The sequence below is a fragment of the Oncorhynchus tshawytscha genome, linkage group LG28 (assembly GCF_018296145.1).
Source record: "Oncorhynchus tshawytscha isolate Ot180627B linkage group LG28, Otsh_v2.0, whole genome shotgun sequence".
NCBI classification, from domain to species: domain Eukaryota; kingdom Metazoa; phylum Chordata; class Actinopteri; order Salmoniformes; family Salmonidae; genus Oncorhynchus; species Oncorhynchus tshawytscha.
Window position 1 is genome coordinate 19,252,492 of NC_056456.1, and position 12,900 is coordinate 19,265,391.

General features: G+C 45.0%; 1 protein-coding gene across 6 annotated transcripts in view; it reads right to left on the reverse strand.

Moving 5' to 3' along the window:
* The window catches only part of LOC112226861 (histone-lysine N-methyltransferase 2C), a 131,314-nt gene that overhangs the window by 102,519 nt on the left and 15,895 nt on the right, over positions 1 to 12,900 (reverse strand). For all 6 annotated transcript variants that reach the window (XM_024391487.2, XM_024391488.2, XM_024391490.2 and 3 more), the window contains exons 3-6: positions 11,632 to 11,753; positions 8,260 to 8,416; positions 3,547 to 3,765; positions 1,772 to 2,000 (exon numbers count right to left, since the gene is read on the reverse strand). In XM_024391487.2, the coding sequence (XP_024247255.2) occupies positions 1,772 to 2,000; positions 3,547 to 3,765; positions 8,260 to 8,416; positions 11,632 to 11,753 (727 nt within the window). The remainder of the gene's footprint in view (positions 1 to 1,771; positions 2,001 to 3,546; positions 3,766 to 8,259; positions 8,417 to 11,631; positions 11,754 to 12,900) is intronic.

Sequence of the window (12,900 nt, forward strand, 5' to 3'; positions counted from 1 at the left end):
TCCCCAATGCCATCAGATGAATCCCGGAACACATTCCAGTCTGTGCTAGCGAAACAGTCCTGTAGCCTAGCATCCACTTCATTGGACCACTTCTGTAGTGAGCGCATCACTGGTACCTCCTGTTTGAGTTTTTGCTTCTTAGCAGGAATCAGGAGGATCGAGTTATGGTCAGATTTGCCAAATGGAATGCGAGGGAGAGCTTTGTATGGATTTCTGTGTGTGGACTAAAAGGTGATCAAGTGTTTTGTTGCCTCTAGTTGCATAGGTGACATGCTGGTAAAAATGAGGTCAAGCAGATTTCAGTTTCCCTGCATTAAAATCACTGGCCACAAGGAATGCTCTGGATGTGCCTCCAGGACAAAGTGCTTTTACAGTAACATGCTCTAAACCGAGAGTCAGATTAAAATTGATACAATATGGTAATCCAGTCCCTTACAGCATCTACAGACCAAATGAAAAACTCCTACAAAAAAGGCCAAAGAATTTCAAAGGACGACCTCTCTAAAGTATTGTCCACAGAATGCAGCATTGCTCATGCAAGTCTGTGGTTCCCTCATCCTTTCATGCTTCCTTTAAAACCCTCCACCAATGCTCTGTGCTTCCAGATCAAAAAGGTTCCCTTTGTCACACCATGATTAGCCCATTGATGCTAACACTTCCCTTACAGAGTGTCATATCATATGCTAATGGTACTTCAGATTCCCTCAGATGTTATTCCCCAAACACACTGACTCATGCCTCGGCTCATTCATCTGCAATGATCTGAACAAACTGACCAGGCGAAAGCCAGCCTACTGATGAGCTTCCACCATATTGCTATCACTCTTCAAGTCTTTTCCAACCATTGCAGATGAAGGCGGATGGAGGTATAGACACTTGAAAAGGAGCTGGTGATTTGCTGATGGTCTAGCAGGCAAGGGGGGTGCCAGACAAATGGGATGTGCCCCAAAAGGATCCCTATTCCCTGTAGGCCCAAGGCAAAATTAGTGCACTATATAGGGAATAGGGTGCCATTTGGGACGCAGACACCCAGTCAGGGGTCTGTGAGTTGTGTTGGTGCTAATGCTACAGTAGGCACCGAGCTAAGCCACCATGACTCTATACAGCCTTCACTGTTGAGTGGCATGACCTTTTCCATTTCACAGCTGAGAGAGAGGAGAGAGCAGTGCTGCCAGGGGCGACCTTTACCAACCGGCCTGATCCATCACCTCATCAGTCTCTCTCCCTCTCCCTCTCCTCCTCCCTCTCTATTAGTCTCTCACTGGAACACCCCTTTCCTGCTGCTGTCATTCATTACAGGCACCATGTTAACTCTCACTATGGACACACTGTTAACGCATATCCATAAACCAGTGCAAAGTTCTAATGTATTTACCGTAGACACTGACAACTCACGAGACAGTTAAAATCCTATTCTCTAGAGCAGTGGTATTCAAAGTCGGGGAACACAAAATTAAGAGCACAGACTATAAAAACTGAGAAAGAGAATTTGAAAAATACAATTTTATAGAGTAAATGCATTTATTGGTTTCTTTTATTTTTGATAAGAGACGAAAATGCAATGAATTGAAGGTCATTTGTTTATGTAAAAACCTTAAATTTACAGACTTTAAGGTTGTCATTAGATTTAGGGGGGGATGGGGTCCACAAAAACTCTGGCAGAAAAGAAAATTGGGTCCCCACTGAAAAAGTTTGAATACCACTGCTCTAGTGAACAATCCCATTCACTTTATAGACATGTTTCATCATCAGTGGAATGTGGGCTGCTCACCTCTGTGCTACCTGAGTCGATGGATCTGTCCACGTTGAGCAGTGATTGTCCCTCGCCCACGCACACACCCTGCGACCATAACGCACAGCGGTGATGTGCCCAGCACTGCCCCGACTCCTCAAAGAGAGACTGGATGTCCACGTCTCCTGGGAGGCCCACATGAGCCAGCTCATCCCAGAACCTGCTTGCCTTGTCTGGGTCGGGTAACTCCCCATAGCTCTCAGCTCCACTGGAAGAGAGATGAAGAGAGATGAGCAAAGACAACTGGAGATGAGGCAGAGGTAGAAAGAGTTGATGAAGCAAAGTGAGGCAACCTGGGAGGAGAAGACCGTAAAGGATTAAGGAGAAGAACTAATGCAGAGAGGAGAGGAGGGAGAGAGCAGAAGAGGAGAAAGAAGGGGTGGGAGGGGGGTCGTATTATTTGGCTGTGACACACAAGAGGCTGGCTGTTCAGTCTCATAAAATCTGCTGAAAGGGAAGCGGTTCCCAGAGTCCATGGCTTGCTCTAGTGAGCAGCAAAGCATGCGGAAAATGTGGCGAGAGGGAATTAGCATTTATAAGGACCCTAGTTGGTTTCAGTAAACAGTAAACACACAAACAGCCAAAAACAGAAAGACTGAGGTCTAGGATGATGGAGGAAGTTAGAATCATATTCCCTGTATAATGCCTTGTCATTGTTATCGCTCTTCTGACAGGAGCTTATATATTGTGCAATATAGGTTTAGTATTCAATGCACCTTATGGAACAGCGTGGACTATGAAGAGACACAATAAAAAAACACTATACACACATGGATTTTGTGTTGTAGATATGTGGTAGTAGAGCAGTGGCCTGAGGGCACACACTTACTGTGTTGTGAAATCTGTTGTGAACGTATTGTATTGTTTTTTGCTTGACCCTAGGAAGAGTATCTGCTGCCTTGGCAACAGCTAATGGGATCCATAATAAATACAAATGCCACCATCCTTTTTGTTTATATCGTCGTCCTCCTCCCTCTTCCACATCCTCTGTTTCTCTCCTTCTCCCCACCCGCACTCTCTCTCTATGGACCAGTCAAGTCTAGAGACCCGATGACCAATCACACTGCTCCAACACAACAATGCTTGGCTGGCGTTAGCCCGCTGCCATGGGAGTTGCGGTGTGTGTGTGTTAGTGCTCTGCTCATTACATTACGTCACAGGGACCCCAGGGAGATGCTCTATTGGCTCCAAGAGCCAAAACAAATTAGGCAGCTGTCCAAAACGTGTCCAGGGAGGTTCCTTTGTTGGCATAGTGCACAGTATGCACACACACAAATGTACAGCGTGCACGCGCACACACACACACACACACACACACTGCAAATGCTCACGTGTTAGTGTTACTCGTGGCATCGTAGGGCCCCTGGTGACCACAGTAGGCAGAAAAGGCTTGCTAAGGTGGAGCAGAGCGGCACCAATTTAGCCTTCAAGAGCAGAGTGCTAGCATTCATGTACGCACTCAAGACCCTTCCTCTGAAATACACAAAGCACTTATTCCACACATCAACTCTGAGATTACAGATCTCAGCTGCCAGCTAAATCACGTCCTATAATGATGCTGCACACACATCTTCATTTGATACTGTTTTCGTGTTCCTTTGTTTTATGCTCATGTGTCATGTTTCTCAGCAAAGCACAGCTCTCATTTTCACCCAGCTCATTAGCCGGCTACAGAGGCCATCACAGATTTCACCGTCCCTGCTCAGCCAGACCAGCTCCGCTGGCCAAACCCTTTGCCAGCCAGCTCTACTTACTTCCGTGTGTCCCTCTGTCCTGAGCTGGCCTCTCCGGCCGAGTCACTGGGCTTAGTGGTTCTGTCACCACCGCCTTGGCTGGCCTTCCTGTGGTCGCTGGAATGGCCTACTCCGCCTGTCGCACTGCGCTCGTGTCCAGGCGAGGAGTCAAACACTCGGAGATCCCCCTGACCCAGCAGACTGCGGCCGTCACAGTAACAGAAGGCACAGAGCTGCTCACTGAGAAGAGAGAGAGAGAGAGAGAGAGAGAGAGAGAGAGAGAGAGAGAGAGAGAGAGAGAGAGAGAGAGAGAGAGAGAGAGAGGGTTAATTATATATGGGACATTCAGCTATGCATGCAGTACGTAAAAGTAGGAAAATGTATGAACTCACTACAGTAAGTCGCTCTGGATAAGAGCATCTGCTAAACGTGTCTGCTAAATGACAAAAATGGAAATGGTCACTGGCTGGTCGTGTATGAATTATCTTTGGTATGGCCTGGTCAGGTGCAAGCAAAGCAAGTATACAGTCGTGGCCAAAACTTGAGGACACATTAATTTCCACAAAGTTTGCTGCTTTTCAGTGTCTTTAGATATTTTGTCAGATGTTACTATGGAATACTGAAGTATAATTACAAGTGTCAAAGGCTTTTATTGACAATTACATGAAGTTGATGCAAAAAGTCAATATTTACAGTGTTGACCCTTCTATTTCAAGACCTCTGCAATCTGCCCTGGTATGCTGTCAATTAACTTCAGAACCACACTGATGGCAGCCCATTCTTGCATAATCAATGCTTGGAGTTTGTCAGAATTTGTGGGGTTTTGTTTGTCCACAAGGATTGACCACAAGTTCTCAATGGGATTAGGATCTGGGGTGTTTCCTTGCCATGGACCTAAAATATCGATGTTTTGTTCCCCGAGCCACTTAGTTATCACTTTTGCCTTATGGTAAGGTGCTCCATCATGCTGGAAAAGGCATTGTTCGTCACCAAACTGTTCCTGGATGGTTGGGAGAAGTTGCTCTCGGAGGATGTGTTGGTATCATTCTTTATTCATGGCTGTGTTCTTAGGCAAAATTGTGAGTGAGCCCACTCCCTTAGCTGAGAACCAACCCCACACCTGAATGGTCTCAGGATGCTTTACTGTTGGTCATCACTAACAGCCACCACTAACATTGAGTGGCTGCTGCCAACATACTGACTCAACTCCAGCCACTTTAATAATGGAAATAGATGGAAATTGATGTAAAAAAATGTAGCACTAGCCACTTTAAACAATGCCACTTAATGTTTACATACCCTACATTACTCATCTCATATGTATATACTGTACTCTATCATCTACTGCATCTTGCCATCTTTATGTAATACATGAATCACTAGCCACTTTAAACTACAGCACTATGTTTATATACCCTACATTACTCATCATGTATATACTGTACTCTATACCATCTTGCCTATGCCGTTCTGTACCATCACTCATTCACATACAGTGGGGCAAAAAAGTATTTAGTCAGCCACCAATTGTGCAAGTTCTCCCACTTAAAAAGATGAGGCCTGTAATTTTCATCATAGGTACACTTCAACTATGACAGACAAAATTAGAAAAAAATCCAGAAAATCACATTGTATGATTTTTAATGAATTTATTTGCAAATTATGGTAGAAAATAAGTATTTGGTCAATAACAAAAGTTTCTCAATACTTTGTTATATACCCTTTGTGGGCAATGACAGAGGTCAAACGTTTTCTGTAAGTTTTTTTCAAGGTTTTCACACACTGTTGCTGGTATTTTGGCCCATTCATCCATGCAGATCTCCTCTAGCGCAGTGATGTTTTGGGGCTGTTGCTGGGCAACACGGACTTTCAACTCCCTCCAAAGATTTTCTATGGGGTTGAGATCTGGAGACTGGCTAGGCCACTCCATGACCATGAAATGCTTCTTACGAAGCCACTCCTTCGTTGCCCGGGCGGTGTGTTTGGGATCATTGTCATGCTGAAAGACCCAGCTACGTTTCATCTTCAATGCCCTTGCTGATGGAAGGAGGTTTTCACTCAAAATCTCACGATACATGGCCCCATTCATTCTTTCCTTTACACGGATCAGTCGTCCTGGTCCCTTTGCAGAAAAACAGCCCCAAAGCATGATGTTTCCACCCCCATGCTTCACAGTAGGTATGGTGTTCTTTGGATGCAACTCAGCATTCTTTGTCCTCCAAACACGGAGAGTTGAGTTTTTACCAAAAAGTTCTATTTTGGTTTCATTTGACCATATGACATTCTCCCAATCTTCTTCTGGATCATTCAAATGCTCTCTAGCAAACTTCAGACGGGCCTGGACATGTACTGGCTTAAGCAGGGGGACACGTCTGGCACTGCAGGATTTGAGTCCCTGGCGGCGTAGTGTGTTACTGATGGTAGGCTTTGTTACTTTGATCCCAGCTCTCTGCAGGTCATTCACTAGGTCCCCCCATGTGGTTCTGGGATTTTTGCTCACCGTTCTTGTGATAACTTTGACCCCATGTGGAGCCCCAGATCGAGGGAGATTATCAGTGATCTTGTATGTCTTCCATTTCCTAATAATTGCTCCCACAGTTGATTTCTTCAAACCAAGCTGCTTACCTATTGCAGATTCAGTCTCCCCAGCCTGGTGCAGGTCTACAATTTTGTTTCTGGTGTCCTTTGACAGCTCTTTGGTCTTGGCCATAGTGGAGTTTGGAGTGTGACTGTTTGAGATTGTGGACAGGTGTCTTTTATACTGATAACAAGTTCAAACAGGTGCCATTAATACAGGTAACGAGTGGAGGACAGAGGAGCCTCGTAAAGAAGAAGTTACAGGTCTGTGAGAGCCAGAAATCTAGCTTGTTTGTAGGTGACCAAATACTTATTTTCCACCATAATTTGCAAATAAATTCATTAAAAATCCTACAATGTGATTTTCTGGATTTTTTTCCCTCATTGTTGAAGTGGACCTATGATGAAAATTACAGGCCTCTCATCTTTTTAAGTGGAAGAACTTGCACAATTGGTGGCTGACTAAATACTTTTTTACCCCACTGTATCTTTATGTACATATTCTTTATCCTTTACACTTGTGTGTATAAGGTAGTAGTTGAATTGTTAGGTCAGATTACTCGTTGGTTATTACTGCATTGTCGGAACTAGAAGCACAAGCATTTCCCTACACTCGCATTAACATCTGCTAACCATGTGTATGTGACAAATACATTTGATTTAATTTTTGATTTGGTTGGCATGACACAGGACTGATGGTAGCGCTCACCTTGTCTTCTCCAGACAAGCTTTTTTCCGGATGCCCCAAACAATCGGAAAGGGGATTCATCAGAGAAAATGACTTCACCCCAATCCTCAGCAGTCCAATCCCTGTAGATTTTGCAGAATATCAGTCTGTCCCTGATGTTTTTCCTGGAGAGAAGTGGCTTCTTTGCTGCCCTTCTTGACACCAGGCCATCCTCCAAAAGTATTTGTCTCACCGTGTGTGCAGATGCACTCACACATGCCTGCTGCCATTCCTGAGCAAGCTCTGTACTGGTGGTGCCCCGATCCCACAGCTGAATCAACTGTAGGAGACGGTTCTGGCGCTTGCTGGACTTTCTTGGGCGCCCTGAAGCCTTCTTCCCAACAATTGAACCACTCTTCTTTAAGTTCTTGATGATCCAATAAATGGTTGATTTAGGTGCAATCTTACTGGCAGCAATATCCGTGCCTGTGAAGCCCCTTTTGTGCAAAGCAATGATGACGGCACATGTTTCCTTGCAGGTAACCATGGTTGACAGAGGAAGAACAATGATTCCAAGCACCACCCTCCTTTTGAAGCTTCCAGTCTGTTATTCGAACTCAATCAGCATGACAGAGAGATCTCCAGCCTTGTCCTCGTCAACACTCACACCTGTGTTAAAGAGAGAATCACTGACATGATGTCAGCTGGTCCTTTTGTGGCAGGGCGGAAATGCAGTGGGAATGTTTTTTTGGGGGGGATTCAGTATATTTGCATGGCAAAGAGGGACTTTGCAATTAATTGCAATTCATCTGATCACTCTTCATAGCATTCTGGAGTGTATGCAAATTGCCATCATACAAACTGAGGCAGCAGACTGTGAAAATGTATGTGTGTCATTCTCAACTTTTGGCCACGACTGTACACACACGACAATATATTCTTACAACAAAAATCTGTCGGAATTGAAAGTTACACATAGACCTTTGACCAACCTATACTCAATCACCTGATCAAGCCACATCATGTATTCGAGGATCCAAAACAGAGCATCTCGAGCCATCATAGAGAGATGGGCCCGAGAGGTTGGGAGTCCGTGTGTGAGGGAAAGTAAAGCGAGCCAGGCAGAGCAGACCAGCGCAGGCAGCAAACATTTATCAGGTTGGTTTCTAGAGGAGATAGGCTTGTTAATAAGATTAATACGATCCCTGGAGAGATTCTGCCTGTCTGGCCTGACTGCCCCTCCATCAGCAACATCGACAGTGCAGTCAGTCTGGGAGATTGATTACAACCTTTAACAGAGTGACACCTGGGGGGGGTGGACTGTGCATGTGTGTGTTTGTGCATTAATGAGAATAGCAGAGAAGCCCATATGCTGTACGCATGTACACTGACAGACGGACCTATACATATCTCATTAACAAATATACACAAATATACAGACAGACCACATACAAACATATGAAGACTTGACGTAGGCCTCTCTGACTGACCTGCTTTTGGCTCCTCGGGTAGTAGCAGGGCCAGCGGCGGAGGGTTCGGCTGCATCCCCAGTCTGAGGACTCTGGACGTGGGGAGAGTGGGGCTTCCCCTCGGTCTCCCCCGGACCCTCAGTGGTAACCACCTCCACACTGTCCACCTGCTGCTGGGCTGGAGCATCGGATGGTGCAAAGACACAGAGGATGGGGTTTAGAGGCAGAGAAGCATGAATATCTAGCCATATAATCGAACCGGTACGTTTCCATAGATTTCTATCAGTCATGTATATTTGTGCCCTGAAGTGATCATCCATCTACCAAATGCCAGATCAGATGTGAATACAGACATTAAGTCTCTGACCGACACGGAGGACTGGACGGTTGTCTTCAGTTCCAGGCTATTTGCTCCAGGTCAGAAACAGAAACACCCTTTGGTAGAGGAAGGGATGATGGTGGGAATATGGAGACCATATGCTGGAGCGCTGATTGCAGTAAACCCAAGGGGAGCCCACAGGCAGGTTTCCAGTCACATACGACAATAACAACGTCGACAAAAACACCAATTACTCACGTCACTTCAGACAAACAGAACAGAGGGTTATTAGAAACCTGAATAGTGGCCATGGCCTTTTACACAGACACTTTGAAGATTGGACTATAATTGGACATCTGACAAGTAACCTCTGAGTGGTTTGTGTTTTTGGTTGCGTTTTGACATGTCTGTGGCTGGCCTGCACTTGTAGTTACATTCCATCTATTGGTGGTTTGTAATTTTGATGAGCATTTAGCTAACATGTCAATGCCACTGGCAATTAGGGGTTAAATAGATGTATTTAGTCCCAAAGGTCAAAGGTCTTCTCCAAGGTATGTTCATTGTTTAGGTTTGAAGGTCAGTAATGTATTAATAACCTATTGAGACAATTACTATGGCAACAAGCATGAAAGGAAAGGTAAAGTGGCCTAAACACATGGTGTCATGAAAGGAGGAAGGATTGGTACTAAAGGTCATGTCACGACCTCGGTGTTGACTTTTTCTGTTTTTGAACTCAAGGGCCAAGAGTATTGTAAAGACATTGCGAGTGAAGACTCTTCAGTTTCAACTGCCTGAAAAGAAAGCAGACAGTAATGCAGAGTCTGACTCCGTTCACCAGCACACCCCTATAGGAGCTCTAGAAGCCGGTCGGTGAGATAAATAACAATAGTGATTGTGTAACTTGTTCATAAAAATTGGGAACTTCGACCAACAAAATCCATACCCATTGTTAAAGCAAGGTAAAATAACATATCCCACTCCCAAATGCATGCACACACACACCCTCTGAAACACCTACAAGGTCTAGAGCTGAGAGAACAAAAATCACTCCAACTATATAGCACCGTCCAACAACAGTGCATTCGTAAAGTATTCAGACCACTTTTCCACATTTTGTCAAGTTACAGCCTTATTTTAAAATGTATTAAATTGTTTATTTTTCATCAACCTACACACAATACCACATAATGCAAGAAAATATTGAGAAATTCAGCAAATGTATATAAAAAAACACATTTAATATCACACTTACATAAGTATTCAGACCCTTTACTCAGTACTTTGTTGAAGCACCTTTGTCAGCGATTACAGCCTCGGGTCTTCTTGGGTATGTCAATACAAGCTTGGCACATCTGTATTTGGGGAGTTTCTCCCATTCTTCTCTGCAGATCCTCTCAAGCTCTGTCAGGTTGGATGGAGATCTGAAAAAAACGGTTGGGTTCAAGTCTGGGCTCTAGCTGAGCCACTCAAGGACATTCAGAGACGTGTCCCAAAGCCACTCAAAGCGTCCCAAAGCGTTTGTCTTGGCTGTGTGATTAGGGTTGCTGTCCTGTTGAAAGGTGAACCTTCACCACAATCTGAGGTCCAGAGCAGGATTTCATTAAGGATATCTGTACTTTGTTCCATTCAACTTTCCCTCGATCCTGACTAGTCTTCCCAGTCCCTGCGACTGAAAAACATCCCCACAACATGCTGCCACCACCATGCTTCAACGTAGGGATGGTGCCTGGTTTCCGCCAGATGTGGTGCTTGGCATTCAGGCCAGAGAGTTCAATCTTTGTTTCAACAGACCAGAGAATCTTGTTTCTCATGGTCTGAGAGTCCTTAAAGGTATCTTTTGACGAAGTCCAAGCGGGCTGTCCTGTGCCTTTTACTGAGGAGTGGCTTCCGTCTGGCCACTCTAACATAAAGACCTGATTGGTGGAGTGCTGCAGAGATGGTTGTCCTTCTGGATGGTTCTCCCATCTCCACAAAGGAACTCGAGAGCTCTGTCAGAGTGGCCATCGGGTTCTTGGTCACCTCCCTGACCAAGGCCCTTCTCCCCGGATTGCTCAGTTTGGCCAGTCTTGGCAGTTCCATACTTCTTCCATTTAAGAATGAGAGGCCACTGTGTTCTTGGGGACCTTCAATGCTGCAGAAATGTTTTGTTACCTTTCCCCAGATCTCTGCCTCGACACAATCCTGTCTCGGAGCTCTACGGACAATTCCTTCAACCTCATTGCTTGGTTTTTGCTCTGACAACTATGGGACCTTATATTAACAGGTGTGTACCTTTCCAAGTCATTTCCAATCAATTGAATTTACCACAGATGGACTCGAAGTGGAAGAAACATCTCAAGGATGATCAAAGGGTCTGAATACTTATGTAAATAAGGTAACGTCATGATGGGGTATTGTGTGTAGATTTATGAGGGGATAAAATTATTATTATTTTTTTTAAATAAGTCTGTAACGTTATAAAACGTGGAAAAGGGAAGGGGTCTAAATACTTTCCAAATGCTCTGTATATAGATAGCCCAAGTCCATGACAGCTCTGAGCTGTATGGGAACTGGGGGCAGGTCACGTGATGTACACACATAGAGAAGCATCTAAAATGGGCTGGGGGAAGAGTGATAGGATTTTGAAAAGCTTTTAGAGGGCATTAGCCTTGGGCTCCCTCCTGCTCTGCACCTCTCTATGCCAATCTCAGAGCAGGGAGAGAAAGAAAAGGGGGAGAGGAGAAATACAGAGAGGAGAGGAGAGGGCAGAGGGAGGGAGAGTAAAGAGAGGGAGAGAGTCAGATATACTCAGGAATTTTTGTGTCTGTGTCCAGCAAGAAGAAAGTTACAGGCAGTTTTGCGAGCCAATGATAACTAGGCTTTTACAACAATGACTGGAAGTCTTCGGATATCTGCATGCTCTCATCCATCCCTCCCATCACTCTCCAGGATTGGGGGAGGGAACCACTCCACTGCCACCTGAGAACTCCTGAGACATCGTATACTTTGAGCAGCCAGGATGTGTCAGCTCTCAGCTCAGCTGGAGTTCAAAATAGACTATATAGGTCTCACATAGGAGAGGGAGACTGACTCACCTGTTGCATCATGAGGGGGGCTCTCTGAGGTGGCTGCCTCCACCCCATCCATGCTGCCGTCTTCGTCTTCCTCCTCCTCCTCCTCCTCCTCCACCACAACCGCTCTCCCTCTTGCACGCCCCCTGAGAGAGCGAGCGAGAAAGAGAGAAAGACAAGGACGCAAACTTGTGAGGGCCCAAAAAGGTGACAGAATGTTTGCACGTAAACCCGCAAAAAAATCTGTGTAAACAACAAGAAAATGTCCCTATTTTCAGAATACCAAAATGTTACGAACAATGTAATACCAGGCCAAGTATCACGAATAGTATCGTGATACCACAGCTGTGGTCAATGGATCGACCTCTGACCTCACAATTTAGAGGCCCTCCTCTTGGCTGCAATGTGGGCCCCATGCCATGCCATTTTTTGACATTTTAGATTCTCCCCGTCTAGTTTTTATTAATTAGAGGAAACAATGTACAATGTAAAAAGCTGTACTACAGAAAATAGCTGACTTGCTCATATCCAAAAGGGCGACCTGTGATTTGCCAGTTAGAATGTAGAAAATAATATAAATGCAAAAGGATCTGCATGACAATGATGTGCATTTTGATTGTACAGTAAGAGGAACACACACTAGGTCTATAGGAAACCATCTTTAGCCTACTCTTCAGATAACTTTACACAGCCTACACTCTTTCTTCCTTACACACACACACACACACACACACACACACACACACTTCCTTCTCTCTCCCGCACACACTGCTCCCAAAAGTTAGCCACCAAAACAGAATTGGACAAACACCAGATTCAAACAGCTTAAAATTACATTGATTAGGCATATGCATCCTATCTTTGAAGCATCTGAGTAGGCCATCTATCCCTCTGTTTTTCTTGTGTCATCCAAATGTGTGCAGAGACCAGGTGTACCATGTTACCTGGCTAGCTAGTTAACAACAAATCCCAGTACTGCAGTATTCCATGCATTTCTCTCTCCTGTACTTGAGCCAAAGGACAAAGTACTCTGCTTGTACTTCGTAGGTTGGTTTGGGTTTGTACCTCGCGCCCTTCTTTCTGCCTCGCTTCATCTCACCATCCGCCCTCTTCCAGTCCTCCGACATGATGACTGGATCTTCAGGTAACTCAGTATGGAGCCGTCGCTGCTGCCATGCTCCCTTCTTTCAGCACCTATATACTCATCTGTAAACGGGTCATGTCTATATACCCATTGCAAGACCAACTGGTTGATGCTTATTTATAAAACCCTCTTAGGCCTCACTCCCTCCT